At 39.4% G+C, this 16,323-nt stretch overlaps 1 protein-coding gene across 6 annotated transcripts in view; it reads right to left on the bottom strand.

The window, feature by feature from the left end:
- Window positions 1-16,323, bottom strand: part of STX16 (syntaxin 16) — a 28,190-nt gene that overhangs the window by 7,567 nt on the left and 4,300 nt on the right. For 5 of the 6 annotated variants that reach the window (XM_088153256.1, XM_025168989.2, XM_007431910.3 and 2 more), the window contains exons 2-6: window positions 6,143-6,250; window positions 5,058-5,198; window positions 1,445-1,607; window positions 1,252-1,343; window positions 333-476 (exon numbers count right to left, since the gene is read on the bottom strand). In XM_088153256.1, coding sequence (XP_088009382.1) covers window positions 333-476; window positions 1,252-1,343; window positions 1,445-1,607; window positions 5,058-5,198; window positions 6,143-6,250 — 648 coding nt within the window. Of the gene's footprint in view, window positions 1-332; window positions 477-1,251; window positions 1,344-1,444; window positions 1,608-5,057; window positions 5,199-6,142; window positions 6,251-10,181; window positions 12,247-16,323 lie in introns of those variants that run through there. The other variant, XM_088153258.1, reaches the window with a different exon arrangement.

Here is a 16,323-nt window from a genome sequence, read left to right as displayed (position 1 = left end):
TTTATAAATTATCCATAAATACATTGAAGAATCAAAGGGAGATCATTCATCCTTGTCTTGCTTCTTGTTTAACGCTGAGCCATTTCCTAACCATTCCACTTATTCTCACCCATCACGCATCATTCTAACTGCACTGATCAACCAACCAATCTTTAGACTAGATCCAACAGTTAATTTATTTCAATAATGCTACTTCAATATGGTTGAGTCCAGACCTAATTTTTTTATTACGTTTATATCCTGCTTTTCTTCAGTTGAACCCAAGGCAGACATATAATGTTCCAACCCAAGCTTATATGATGCAAATAGCATTGATATCAAGAGCCACTTACCTGTTCAACTACCATTGCTCCTAAATCCCTGAAAATTTCATTAAGATCAGTAATGGATTGTACAATTTGTCGAATTTCTCGTTCCCGCTCTTCCACCAACATAGTGTTTTGTTCCACTAATACTAACTGGTCATCTGTAAAGCCCTTATTAAAAAAACAAAAACATCAGACTGTAAATGGCTAAAAGCATTGCATCATATAATATGCAAAAAAACCCCAAAGGGTTACCAACTGAATTGAAGCTAAACCTGCAATTTAATGTCCTCCTTTATTTTTCAAAATATTGTTCTTTTTTTTCCCTTCTGCCATCTCTTTAATCTTTTTCTTAAAAGTTCTCTTTTAAAAAGATAAGCACTGTAATTTTGATGTGAGGACAACCCTTCTAAGCCCAGTCGCACCATTTGAGAGTTTCAAAGAACCACTTTATAACCAAGAGCCTAAAAATCCAGCAGTGGAACAAGTGTTCCCAGCAACAATGAGGATGACCTTTGGCAGAGATCCTAGAGAGCAAGCACAGATTTTTAGCAGCAGGTAGGCAGCCTGTAGCCAGAGGATAATATGGGACTCTCAGTTTAATTCTCAAAGCCTTCTGCAAGAGTGATTTATCATTCCCCTTGCAGCCTGCTGGGCAATCAGAAACACAGAAAGATGTCAGAAAGGGGACAAGAGAGAGAGAGAGAGAGAGAGAGGGAGAGAGAGAAGGGGGTGGAACTTTTGATTCTTTGGCATGCCAGCAAATAGCATGGAGCCTTCAAAAGTTCATCTCTGTTGAGGAATCTGCACCTTAATAGAAAAGAGACTCACTAAATTTAACTATTAAATGCAATCATTACCTTCAAATTCTTCATAGCAGTCAAATGAATACCAGATGCCTTGTACTTTTTCATACAAATAATTCAGTTGACTATTTGGCACCTACCCTATCATAGAGGGTCGCATCCTCCCCATCATCCATGAGAGAGACCGATGTGTCAAAGAAATGTTTGGATCTTTCTTCTCGATTCTTCATGCCTACAGGAACAAGAAGACTACTGTCACTAAGAGTCCCCAGCAACAAATAAAAGAAGGGAAGATGCCCTGCTATAAAAGGCTGCATCTGGTCCACTGCTTACGTTTGAGATAGTCAGACTGCCCATGCCTAAAGCTGGTGGAGAGGTCCTGCAGAGACTGAGCTAAGGAAGACACAACATTCTTCAGAAGCCGGCACTCTTGATCCGTACAGCTTCGAGACTTGTTGTGTAAGCCCTGGACTGCTCTCTGACACCTGTGAAATAGCTGGGGAAGATAGAGAGAGAGAAGAGAAATCATTTTTAGAATGAAGCAGCAGCAAGCATTCCAACTTGTGCAATTAACAAGAAAATAAAAAAACTAAGAAACTATCTTCTTAAACTGAAGTAAGCTTATCCCCTAGAGCTGTATCTATCCCTCAACGGCTTACTTAATTTAATCTCACAGTAAATGACTTGTGCTGAATTCCTGGTGATTTCCACTTTACAGAGAATAACTGAAGCCAATAGAAGATAATATATGTAGCTCAGGGCAATATTGTAATATCTACCTCCTTAATAGAAAGCAAAAGCAGCTGTATTGACCTTGATGAAAAAAACAAAATCCATACTGAGGTGTAATAAGGGGTATACATATAGTTGCGTGCAATTTTTTGACACCACTAGTGCCAAGTTGGTCAGGCTCTCTTGAAAGTTTCAAAATAGTACAGGAAGCAGATTCAATTCAACAACCCTCTCACCCAAAGGAAAGGATGGAAACTGAATGAAAATTGTCCAGAATCACTGGGTCCAGCAATGGCCACTTGAGGAGCGGGCGCACCTCCACCTCTTTCAAAACTAGGGAACAACCCCCTCCTTCAAAGCCACAGATCAACTCCCAGGCAGCTTTGACCAATCAGGAGGGACCCGGCTCTAACAGAGAGGTAGCTAAGCTCACAATCCGGAGAACTCTGTCCACTTCCTCATGAGTCACAGTCTCAAACTCACTCCAGGTAACTCTACAAGACTCTGTCTCAGGCATCTCAACTGGACCTGCCCACTGGATTTCAACTGGGAGTGACTACTCAGATAGCAAAAATAATCCTCAGAAGGGCCCAATAGGAATTCCTATGTCTTATCCCTCTCCTGTAGGGAATCAGTTATCTTAAACAGGTGGGGGTCACCCCAGCGAGCCAAAAAACAATCAGAAAGGGATCTGACCAGGGCAATGGATTGATGGTAATGTCCTCTAAAACTAGATCATGTCACATCTACCCCAAGAAAAAAACTCAGATCCAGTGGGCAACCTCCAGTTTGCACTGGACCTTCAATGACCTGGAACAAGTCCATGGTTGCTCTGGAGGCCATGAACTTCTGAGAAATCCCAGACTCACTGTCATGTGGCAGGAAATTGAAATTGCCAAGGACAAGTAACCTTGAGGTCTCCAACACCAGCCCAGCAACGGAATCCAGCAGATCAGGTAAATTAATGTCAGAGGGTTTCTAATCAAATTACTGTCATCTCTGCTGATAGAGAGTATTTGATTTTTTTCAAGGAAATTATTCAATAATCTTTTCCCAAGTCTTATAAACCAGGCAACCCAAGAAATGACTTCAATATTTATGTTAGCCACTAAATTTACTGTTGCAAAATGTTGGCAAATTGAAATAAATCTTTATTTGCATCAATGGTATTTAAATTATGAAGAGTTGCAATAGCTGAACAATTAACTCCGTAACATAGAATCTTAAGTACTGTTTTATTCAAAATGTTTAAAATGGTAATAATTACCATTGTTTAAAATGGTAATAATAACACATTTACTAATAATTACCATCATCTATACAAATACATTTTGGTTGGAATTCTTGAATGTGGATGTTTAAAATCTTTTTCTCCTTAAAATTACATATGCATCCATATATCAGTACTGCCATTTTTAATGTTTTGTTTTGTTTTTTTAAAAATAAAATTGACTTCTGACAGCTGGATTTTCACTTTATCCAAGGGAGCATTAGGGCAACCTACTAACATACAGTCAGGTCCAGAAATATTGGGACATCGACACAATTCTAACATCTTTGGCTCTATACACCACCACAATGGATTTGGAATGAAACAAACACAATATGCGTTAACTGCAGACTGTCAGCTTTAATTTGAGGGTATGTACATCCAACTCAGGTGAACGGTGTAGGAATTACAACAGTTTGCATATGTGCCTCCCACTTGTTAAGGGACCAAAAGTAATGGGACAGAATAATAATCATACATCAAACTTTCCCTTTTTAATACTTGGTTGCAAATCTGTTGCAGTCAATCACAGCCTGAAGTCTGGAATGCATAGACATCACCAGACGCTGGGTTTCATCCCTGGTGATGCTCTGCCAGGCCTCTACTGCAACTGTCTTCAGTTCCTGCTTGTTCTTGGGGCATTTTCCCTTCAGTTTTGTCTTCAGCAAGTGAAATGCATGCTCAATGGGATTCAGGTCAGGTGATTGACTTGGCCATTGCATAACATTCCACTTCTGTCCCTTCAAAAACTCTTTGGTTGCTTTTGCAGTATGCTTTGGGTCATTGTCCATCTGTACTGTGAAGCGCCGTCCAATGAGTTCTGCAGCATTTGGCTGAATGTGAGCAGATAATATTGCCCGAAACACTGCAGAATTCATCCTGCTGCTTTTGTCAGCAGTCACATCATCAATAAATACAAGAGAACCAGTTCCATTGGCAGCCATACATGCCCACGCCATGACACTACCACCACCATGCTTCACTGATGAGGTGGTATGCTTAGGATCATGAGCATTTCCTTTCCTTCTCCATACTCTTCTCTTCCCATCACTTTGGTACAAGTTGATCTTGGTCTCATCTGTCCATAGGATGTTGTTCCAGAACTGTGAAGGCTTTTTTAGATGTCGTTTGGCAAACTCTAATCTGGCCTTCCTGTTTTTGAGGCTCACCAATGGTTTATATCTTGTGGTGAACCCTCTGTATTCACTCTGGTGAAGTCTTCTTTTGATTGTTGACTTTGACACACATACACCTACCTCCTGGAGAGTGTTCTTGATCTGGCCAACTGTTGTGAAGGGTGTTTTCTTCACCAGGGAAAGGATTCTTCGGTCATCCACCACAGTTGTTTTCCGTTGTCTCCCGGGTCTTTTGGTGTTGCTGAGCTCACCGGTGCGTTCCTTCTTTTTGAGAATGTTCCAAACAGTTGTTTTGGCCACGCCTAATGTTCTTGCTACCTCTCTGATGGGTTTGTTTTGTTTCTTCAGCCTAATGATGGCTTGCTTCACTGATAGTGACAGCTCTTTGGATCTCATCTTGAGAGTTGACAGCAACAGATTCCAAATGCAAATAGCACACTTGAAATGAACTCTGGGCCTTTTATCTGCACATTGTAATTGGGGTACTGAGGGGATATCACACACCTGGCCATGGAACAGCTGAGAAGCCAATTGTCCCATTACTTTTGGTCCCTTAACAAGTGGGAGGCAGATATGCAAACTGTTGTAATTCCTACACCGTTCACCTGAGTTGGATGTACATACCGTCAAATTAAAGCTGACAGTCTGCAGTTAACGCACATTGTGTTTGTTTCATTCCAAATCCATTGTGGTGGTGTATAGAGCCAAAGATGTTAGAATTGTGTCGATGTCCCAATATTTCTGGACCTGACTGTATTTGCATTTGGTAAAACCCAATTCTGTTTTGAAAAGAGAACCCCATTGGTACCTGTGTAATTTCTTGAGTGGTTATTTCTATTGCATGTTCTTCCTCGGTGCTATCATCCAAAGTCGGTCTGTTTAAATGCTTGTCATGCAGACTGGCTATTTCTTTCATTTTCTGTTTTATCCTGGAGATCTCATATTGAATCTTAAAATGTAATTTAAAAAATAAGAGCAAAATTAGAAGCAAAGAAACTTAGAGAAGAAAACATTCCAGACAATCCTAAAGTGAAAAAAACTTGATTTCATTATATTTTTAAAAAACCACACCGGTTATTTATAGAGCAATGCTATATAATTTCAGCTATATACACAGAAGTGGATACTTCTTAATCTTTTCAGACTTAGCATTAGATCCGGGGGGGGTGGGGGGGGAACCCAACATGTCTTGGGTTTAGACCACTTCCAGAATGCTTGATCTGAGCTTATCTCTTACCATCTTGACCAAGAAATTGAACTCAGACAAAGCTAGGCTGATGAAATAATTTCACTTATTCCCTTTTAAGTGCAGTGTCAACAAGATATAATCCAACTATTTCCTTGTATAATCTTATTGTCTTCAACCCTATAAATTTCCTCTTCTAGCTCATGCTAGCAACTTGAACCTTTGTAAAGCAAATGGATTCACCTACCAAAAATCTCTTCATTTATAAATGGAAGAATAAAATACCATATTTCCTCAGTAGTTATGCCTCTCTCTCTCTCTCTCTCATTTAAAATTTGAATAAAATTCGACATTTCCTCAGTAGCTATGCCTCTCTCTCTCATTTAAAATTTGAATAAAATACGATATTTCCTCAGTAGCTATGCCTCTCTCTCTCTCTCTCATTTAAAATTTGAAATACTGTAAAGAGTTATTGCTAAAGCAACTTCACATTTGGTTATTTTATGCAGTTACTTAGAAATCACATATTCCTACTGAATGTTTTTAAAACTATAACTCTGAACGCCACTTTCTTTCTAATTGTACATTCTGCCCTAAACTTCAGAAGATAAAAATTAAGTAAACACATTAATATTACCAATTTTTACTACTGTTTTTCCAGAACGTATGAATATGTGATCACATTCTTTATATATGAATAAACTCACTTCTTCTATACCATCAATCCACTTGGGAGGCAACCTTTTAGTTACACAGACAGCTGCTTCGGGATCTAAACTGATCCCTGATACCAATGCCATGCGATCATCTGCAAGCTGGAGAAAATAGAAAAAAATGTGTTTAGACAGAGTTATTAATCGAAATGAGAATCCAGGGCAAAAAACTTGAAAGTTTAGGGCTCAAGGTTATGATTTTTTTATTCTTTGCAATGCTGAGATTTTTTGGACACTAACCAAGGTTCTCTGATGAGAAAACAGGTAAAGATGGATAAGTGGTGAAGTCTGCCCATCGTTAGATTATTCCATTTTAACTTAGATTTGCAAAGGAGAGCTGAATGTATTTCTTGAGATAGTCATGTAAGACAATTGTAAGAATCCAAAGGACTGGCCAACGTTCTTGCAACAAGCATGTATCTTAGGGTGTCCCCCCTTCAGAACTCTGCAGTTTGCAGGGATTTTATGCTAGGAAATCATAGAATTCTTCAGTGAAGAAGCTGATGTACAAAGTTCTCTCAAGTTTAAAAGAAAACTATTGACTTAAGGGAAAGGCTCTGTCTCTGCATATAATCCCTAACATATTTCAACTTATAACTCATTCATACCTTTTGACAAATGAATTCCCAGGCCAAGCATCACTTCACAATGATGTTAAATACACTGTACATAAGTGTAGAGTTTTATTTAAAGAGGAGCCAAGTTTTGAAAAAGTAAATCTAGTTATGCAAGAAAAGCAGATGCACAAGGGAAATGGAGGACTTAAAGAATTTACAGAGTGGCGACAAAGGCCAAATGGAAAACTCTATTGTTACTTTCCAGACATATGCATACTTCTTTATGAAACTGAAGTGCTCTCTAATTAAAAGGGAATGTGAGGTTAATACATGCATAAATGATTCTGTGCCAAGGCTGGTAACTATTAAAAGAAAAGCTTTATTCTTACTATTTTCTTTTCAAAGGCCAAGGAACATTTTATGCCCCAGTTTAGTTGTCTGTCTATCCATTGTCAAGACATCTAAAAGATCTTGGAAGACAGGTAGGTAGATACAAATAACTTCCACCCTGGCTTAAACGAGGACTGAGTTTAGAAGCATACACAGTATTTGATATAACTTTCTTAGTCTTTGGGATAAGTGCAGCTCTAAAATCTTCTAGGACAGGGTTCCTCAACCGTGGCAACTTTAAGATGGGTAGATTTCAACTCCCAGAATTCTGGGAGTTGAAATCTACCCGTCTTAAAGTTGCCAAGGTTGAGGAGCCCTGTTCTAGGAGACTGGGTTTACACATTGGACTAAGCCAAAATGTGGTTTGGCATAGCGTGCTGAAAGACTCCTACCATTATATTTAGTAAACTATATTTTACATCTCAGCATGTTGGGCAAAACCATCCTAATATGATTTATTCAGCGAGTCATGCTTTAATAAATAAAAACTTAGCTTGATGCGCGAACTAAGCCACAGAGAGTGGATGAAATTGAAACAAAGGGCAGAGTGGAAAAAACAGGACAGAGTGAGTCGGTTTTGGGCATCCATTCCAAATTAATCTATAGGTCTGAGAATTTAGCTAGCCCTGGGCCCCGGTCTATCTTGGCATTACTCTTCCACTTACAACCAGGCAACTTCCGCTTAGTAAGCGCAAGCAGCTGCTGGCCACCTCTGACAATACTACCCATGAGAAAGCATTGTTTCTTCAGGAAGCTATACAAAAACCTACAATTGGCTTTAAAATTAAAGGAAGTGCTAGGCTTGATATATTAAAATTATTTATAGTTTGGAACCTCTTTTGTTTGGACCCTGTTAGCTCCTGTTTTGAGAAAATGTTATATTTAAGGAACTCTGGATGCTTAAAGCAATCCATCATACCAGAGAGGCTCTGTCATCTGCAGTGGCAGCTCGGTCTTTAAAATTGGGCCTATCTTCCTAACAATATCTTTAAACCTGAAAACTGGCCTGCAAAGTCAAGCTCAACATTTCTTTCATTCCCAAACAGACATGCCAATTAGACATTATTTTTAGGCTTTAAGTCAGTGTTGTCCAAACTTGGCCACTTTGAGTGGACTTCAACTCCCAGAATTCCCCAGCCAGCATGCACATGGCTGGCTGGGGAATCCTGGGAGTTGGTGCACTCATCTTAAAGCAGCCAAGTTTGGACAACACTGCTTTAAGTCATTTCTAGAGGAAATCAGGAAAAAAGGAAATGGCAAATATGCTGTAGCTAAGCTAATCAAACGTGTCTTTATACTTCCAGGGCTTTAGAAGCTAATATAAGAGGGACATTTTAGGGACAACGGTCATCTCTAGTTTTTGTTCTTCTAAATATAAATGCCTGGATAAATAGCAAATATCCACGTCCTCCTGTGCCGATGGCAGTTTACACAGGTTTTGGCTCTAAGCTTGACAACATTTTGGATGGCTGGTTGGGAGAGAAGTGCAAGGTTGCAGCAAAACTGATAATACTGAGCCAGTTCTGCCCTGTGGAAGGGTTGCCTGGACTCTTTCTTACGAGTGGCAGGGAGTAGGTACAGATAGTCCCCTACTTACGAACGGGTTACGTTCCAAGAGGCTGTTTGTAAGCCCGTTTTGTTCGTAAGTCCAACAAGCAAGGAAAAAAAGAGGTGGAGGCAGGGCCAGTGGGGCACAGTGCGCTCCATTGCCGGGCAATGCAGGAGACGACTGCCCCCTCGCCCCTGGCCTCTGCCACCGCCCCTCTCTTGCCTCACCCAGCAATGGAGCACACTGCCTAAACTAATCTTTTCTGGGAACTCCAACTTCAATGCAAACCTCAAATGCAAACAGAATGCTAAAGAAGGTGGGAAAGGGTTAGTTCTAACACCGCCCTCTCCCGACTTCTGGTTACAACTTCCAGCCTGGCTTCTGGTCCATCCTGTTTGTATTGGTGAAAGTTCACAACATGAAAGTTTGCAAGTAGGGGACTGTCTGTAATAGCACTCTGGCTGGGTTGTTCTGGTTTCCTGGCAGATCCACAGGGAAGAGTCAAAGGCCTTGCAGAGAGCCTTGAAGGAGAGGGCAAATAGCATTCCCAGCCCTCGCTCTTCCTTCTCCTGGGGCAAAGCCACAGAAGTGTCATTTCTGACAAGATCTATATGAAGGCATTGGAGTGGAACATTAGAACATTAGACCGAGAGGACTCAAATTTATTAATAGACCAGGCAAATAAATTCTACTCTTCTAAGTAACAGGGTGATCTTGAGTGAGTGTCACCAGCTCTCAGCCTACAGTGCTTCACACAGCTCTTGTGAGGAGAAAAAGGAAATTGCATTAACTCTTGAGTAGAAGGACAGGTAAGCACATAACGAAACTAACAAATGCACTGTGTAATAACAAGCGTGCTGGGTTAAAAAGTGCACATTTGCTAGAGAGAAAGGATTATCTCCCTAAAACTTGGGAACTCAACTTAGGAAATCAGACTGAATATTTAGTCTGAACTTTCCCCCGCTATAAATTTTAGTTTGCGACAGCTGTACATATTTAGCAAGCATAAAAGAAATGTTCACTTCTAATACAAAAATCCCAGCCCATGGCATTAATCACTATCACTAATCACTCTGAACTACAGTATTTCAGAGATGGAGGTTGTGATTCCATCCCCCTCCCCGCCCCTTTTCACTGATAAAATATAGTCTAAACCAATGTTCCTCAACCTTGGCAGCTTGAAGATGTGTGGACTTCAACTCCCAGAATTCCCCAGCCAGCATGGCTGGCTGGGGAATTCTGGGAGTTGAAGTCCACACATCTTCAAGCTGCCAAGGTTGAGGAACACTGGTCTCAACATTAATATTTTAAATCCTGGCCACTTCAGTATCCATGCATATTATGATCAGTTCTGAGGAAGTGAAGTAAGCCGGAGACAAATTCCAGATGGCTATTCGTAAATTAGCCTTCTGGTTTCTCCTTGGAAAACCCTCAGGAGGAACAACCCTGAGGTAGATGGACCAGTTGCCTTGCCAGAACACGGCAACTTTGCAGGACATTTCATTTGAAAGAACCGATTAGACAAACAGAACTATACCTCATCCAGCTCCTGAGATGGTTTGTTGATCACATCAGCCCATCCATATAGGGACAGCAAAAATTTTAAGAGAGGGAAACAAAAGAACAGGACAGAGCACAGGGTACAGTCAGTGGAAAGAATGCAAGTATTTCATTGATCAACATCGCCAGATTATCATAGAAAACAAAACAATCTTTTATAGCAGTATCAGCTTTCAAATAGATTTGGCATTTAGCCTTGGGGATAGTTGCATATTTTCCCCTTCAATATATTTCAAATCGTGTTCTTGATCTGTAAAGAAATATACATTTTAGGAGCTTTACATAACAAGCTTTTAAAAAGTTCATTAAGGAAATAAAAGGAAAACCAAGGTAGGCCCTCACAGCACAGTACTGCTAATTCTTAATATGATAGTGGAACCAGAACTTTCTTCTTAATCTAACAAATAAAAGAAGTCATTCAATTCAAACTTATTCACTGAATCCAAGTTTAGGGGATCTGATTCCAATTAATTCAGTTACATAACACTTGGTAATAACATAGTAACCATGAGAGATCTAAAAATGATCCATTGGTTTATATATGTATGGAAACACTGTAATGGAACAGTTTAGGAATGACTTATAAAATACACCTGAATGCAAGCTAGGTTCCTAAACAGGAAAAAAAATCAAAAGATTACATGCAGATAATTCATTACCAAAAGTCTATACAGGCAGTGTTTGTTACCAATCTCTTGATTCTAAATTGGAATTAGTTTCAGAATCAAGTGTGGCCAACCTGGAACCAAGACAATTCTCACATTCAACATTGTTCCCATTTTTAAGGAGAAAGGTGCTCTACACAGGAAATTGCACTAATGGATTTCCCAATTAGCAGGACTAGATGAACTCTGAGGTGCTTTCAACCCTACAATTTTGCTAGCTAGTCACAACTTCCAGCCCTAATTCAGTTTTATGCTTCTTGCCTCCTGAACCAAATGGAGCTCCAGTTATCCTTTCCAGCAGGTCAAAAAAGATGAGATGAGAAACAAAGCATAGTGCCAACATCATTTCCTGGGGGGCAAGGCCAATTAGAGTAAAAGGAAAACACAACCCCATTAGAAATATGATTTGTTCATGTAGGTGAAACATTTGTGAACTTTGGTATGTCCCAGCTTTCCAACAGCATCATTTTCCATACATGTTATTTATTTAAGAATGGCAGCTTTTTTTCTTTGAAGGCCAATAATTCCATATTAAGCCTGCATGCAGTGGAACCAGATAAAAATATTTTTCAGTGAGATGTTAATGAACTATTACTTATTTTGCTTGTCTGTTTTTGGAAATAAAAAGTTTGAAAATGTGTGTTAAAACCCTGATTGATTTACATAGCAGATATATTATGCAGAATTTAAAAATAAATTTCCAAAATGAATAAATGCAACAGTTTTGTTCATAATATAGGAAGTTTCTGACTTAGACTTTCATACTGTTCTGTCTTTGGAAAACCATAAGGGAAAACTTGTTGTTTAAATAATCAAATTTGCTTCCCCAAATGACTTTTTATGTAAATGTGCATAAGAAATGCATGTGAATTTATGAACAGGCGAGAGGCCTCCTGGGGGCAGTAATCTTATATATACATTCTCACTGGGAATAAACTACACAGAATTCAATGAGAGCTGATTCTAGATGAGTAAATGGAGATGGACTAAGTTACTACTTTTCATTGTTATTTACCAGATCATTCACAATACAATGGATTGTTATATTTTACATGTATCCTGCATGCACAAATGATGTAAGCCAACTCATTTGCAAACTTGTCACTATGCTATTTCTAATCGACTACTAATAGCACTAATACTAAATAGTAATCATGAAGAAACTTTTTCTGCAGTAGTATGAGTTCAGGAGGGTGGTATAAACTGGCACTAAATAGTAAGAATAGCTTAGATTCTCTCTTTGAACTTGCTGTTGTTGTTGTTGTTTAGTCGTTAAGTCGTGTCCGACTCTTCGTGACCCCATGAACCATATTGCGCCAGGCCTTCCTGTCCTTCACTGCCTCCCTGAGTTTGGTCAGTTTCATGCTCATTGCTTCAGTGATGCTATCTAACCATCTCATCCTCTGCCGTCCTCTTCTCCTTTTGCCTTCAATCTTTCCCAGCATCAGGGTCTTCTCCAAAGAGATCTCTCTTCGCATTAGGTGGCCAAAATATCTGAGCTTGAGCTTCATTATCGATCCTTCCAATGAGCAATCAGGGTTGATTTCCTTTAAGATTGACTGGTTTGACCTCCTAGCAGTCCAGGGAACTCTTAAGAGTCTTCTCCAGCACCACAGTTCAAAGGCATCAATTCTTCGGCGCTCGGCCTTTTTTATGGTCCAGCTCTCACAGCCATACATTACTACTGGAAAAACCATAGCTTTGACTATGCGGATCTTTGTCGGCAAGGTGACGTCTCTGCTTTTTAATATGCTATCTAGGCTTGCCATAGCTTTCCTCCCAAGGAGCAAGCGTCTTTTAATTTCATGGCTGCAGAACTTGCTGAGTTCTGTAATAATCCTTGTGATTTTCCATAGCTGCTTAAAAGCAAAACGTTATGGTTGCTACTTAAGATTTCAATATAGAGCAATATTAGGATGTTAGATTTGATACAACAGTTGCCAGCTGAAACCGATGATTTGTTTTAGTTAAGAAAACGATGCTGTCATTTATGACTTGAGGTTTTATGATATTTTATTATGGGCTTTTTTGGTTAGCCACCTCAAATCGATGACTGGGCCAGCATACAAACACTGTAAACAAACTAGAGCATGAATTAAAAATTGTGCCTGGTTCTCTTTATTTTCTTGAACTAACAGTAATTCGTGACTTTAGTATGCATATGTTACAGTAATCTCAGAAATCAGATTATATATACATACCATTTTCAAATGAAATTGAACACTTACACAAATATTCAAAATATCTGAACACTGTAAATGTTTAAAAATGCAAATATTTCAGGAAGCACAGAGAACCAAAGTCACGTGCAATAAATGAGGCACAAGCTTGTTTTTACATATTCCTATAACCTGAGAGTGTTTAAATTGAAATATCAACACTTATTGTTTTGGATTTGCGCCAATACATGTAAACCCATTTAATTAGGTATAATGGCAGGGTATTATGTGTTGAACCAGGGAATATTCCCCCCAATACAGAGGCTGCTGGGCAATGACAAGCTGCATTCCTTAAATGATGCCAACGATGGTAAGTCAAAATCTACAAGATGAAGGGCGTGGCATTGTGAGTGAAGCCCCGCCCCCTTGTATCACCATGTTGCATGTCCGTAAAAAAATGGCAGGGCTTCAAGCACAATACTAAGCCCACTGTCCTGCAGATTTTGATCCCCCTCTGCAGATGCCCCTCAATAACCTTATTTTACTTGCTTCATTGTGAGCAAAGAAAGTACTTGCTTTGACATTATTTGAACAGCAGCCTTGGAAACTATTTCCTTTCTATCCAGATTAAGAAATATTTTGAAATCCTATAGGTCTTTCATAGATGCCAGTCATTCTATTACCCACCTAAAAGAAGTAGAAGTAGAAATGGGGTACAGTATTTAGTTTTCTTATTTAATTTTTAAAAAAATTGTCTAGTCCCTAGCAATTAAGCGTGAAAACTGCAAATGTCTAAGAGACCCTGGGGATCAAAAAATATCACATTATAACTTGAACAAACAACGGTTAAGAGCTGGCGATGTAGTCACAAAATAAAGCAGACTGAAAATACATTGCTGGATATGACCTTTGCTGCTATAAAACATTAATTAAACTTCAGAAGTTGGTAGTTACAAAGCAAACTATTACAGAGTTATATCAACAGAATGGGAAAATTAATTGTGCAGAAATGTCTCTTTATAAAGAAAGTGCAAAGTAAATGGAAAAGATGTGAAATGAGCCAATTATACATTTACTGCAGGCTCTTTTAAAGGCAGATGAACAACCTGGACCAAAGAACACAACACAACTACCAGCCAGAAAAATATGCTTACTGTAAAATGGGGAATATATACATATCAAATGAGCTATTTTGATTAACTTAACATATTAAAACCCCAACATATAATACTGTTCCTAAAGAGCTACAGTATTATATTAATAATGATTCTCTTCTTAAAGGAAAAAATATCATATTCTGCTCTTTACACTGATTATTTCATATGTAGGTTCAGCTATTGATGGTATCTGAAACACTGCAGGATTTGGCATAAAATTTACTATGACTATGTTAACTGACATTTTGGAGTATCAGCAGCATTATATTCTCTTAGGAAAAATCAAATTCTCTAGCCTATCTGGAAGGAAAAAGCCAGGGAAAACTGCTTTAGAATCATAAAATAAATCACTTTATTGTATGATAGTAGGCGCTCCCAGTTATTAACTGACTCTGGACCTCATAAATATTACAGAATCAATTTCTGAAAATAGCAACTCATAATGGACCTTGACAAAAGAACAACAGAGGGAAAGTAAGATTACTCCTATTTTAGCAAATAACCATTTGTAGACACTTTTAGAGTATTTCAGCAACTTGGGGGGGGGGGATTGTATTAAAAAGTAGAAGTCCAAAGGTAGAACATCATGTATAAAAAATACACACAAGAATATTTCACTGAATGAACCTATACTGAAGAGCTGCAAATAGCCAGTTTGCACTGAGTCATAAAACAAATAAGTATGGGAGTCAGATTTCCAGAAGATGGAAATGGATGTCACGCTAAGAGCTTCACAGATACCCTTAATCTGCTCTTCATTAGCGCTTGAACAAGAATGGCAGATGATCATATCAAGCTTGCCAGCTTATATTGTTGTCCATCCTTCTTGTTATTAACAATTAATTCCAAAAATTTATGCTGCCAAGAATGCTGCTCTATTCTGCACGTATACCTGTTTGTATTTCTGTAACACTAACATACAGTGGGGCAAAAAAGTATTTAGTCAGCCACCAATTGTGCAAGTTCTCCCACTTAAAAAGATGAGAGAGGCCTGTAATTTTCATCATAGGTATACCTCAACTATGAGAGACAAAATGGGGGAAAAAATCCAGAAAATCACATTGTCTGATTTTTAAAGAATTTATTTGCAAATCATGGTGGAAAATAAGTATTTGGTCACCTACAAACAAGCAAGATGTCTGGCTCTCACAGACCTGTAACTACTTCTTTAAGAGGCTCCTCTGTCCTCCACTCGTTACCTGTAGTAATGGCACCTGTTTGACCTTGTTATCAGTATAAAAGACACCTGTCCACAACCTCAAACAGTCACACTCTAAACTCCACTATGGCCAAGACCAAAGAGCTGTTGAAGGACACCAGAAACAAAATTATAGACCTGCACCAGGCTGGGAAGACTGAATCTGCAATAGGCAAGCAGCTTGGTGTGAAGAAATCAACTGTGGGAGCAATAATTAGAAAATGGAAGACATACAAGACCACTGATAATCTCCCTCGATCTGGGGCTCCACGCAAGATCTCACCCCGTGGGGTCAAAATGATCACAAGAACGGTGAGCAAAAATCCCAGAACCACACGGGGGGACCTAGTGAATGACCTGCAGAGAGCTGGGACCAAAGTAACAAAGGCTACCATCAGTAACACACTATGCTGCCAGGGACTCAAATCCTGCAGTGCCACACGTGTCCCCCTGCTTAAGCCAGCACATGTCCGGGCCCGTCTGAAGTTTGCTAGAGAGCATTTGGATGATCCAGAAGAGGATTGGGAGAATGTCATATGGTCAGATGAAACCAAAGTAGAATGTTTTAGTCTAAACTCAACTCGTTGTGTTTGGAGGAGAGAGAATGCTGAGTTGCATCCAAAGAACACCATACCTACTGTGAAGCATGGGGGTGGAAACATCATGCTTTGGGGCTGTTTTTCTGCAAAGGGACCAGGACGACTGATCCGTGTAAAGGAAAGAATGAATGGGGCCATGTATCGTGAGATTTTGAGTGAACACCTCCTTCCATCAGCAAGGGCATTGAAGATGAAACGTGGCTGGGTCTTTCAGCATGACAGTGATCCCAAACACACCGCCTGGGCAACGAAGGAGTGGCTTCGTAAGAAGCATTTCAAGGTCCTGGAGTGGCCTAGCCAGTCTCCAGATCTCAACCCCATGGAAAACCTTTGGAGGGAGT

The sequence above is a fragment of the Python bivittatus genome, unplaced genomic scaffold, assembly GCF_059951505.1.
Source record: "Python bivittatus isolate LINGU-HERP-01145 unplaced genomic scaffold, Pbiv_v1 ctg000700_np1212, whole genome shotgun sequence".
NCBI lineage: Eukaryota > Metazoa > Chordata > Lepidosauria > Squamata > Pythonidae > Python > Python bivittatus.
Note: the sequence above shows the minus strand (reverse complement) of the source record. Positions and strands in the feature narration are given on the sequence as shown.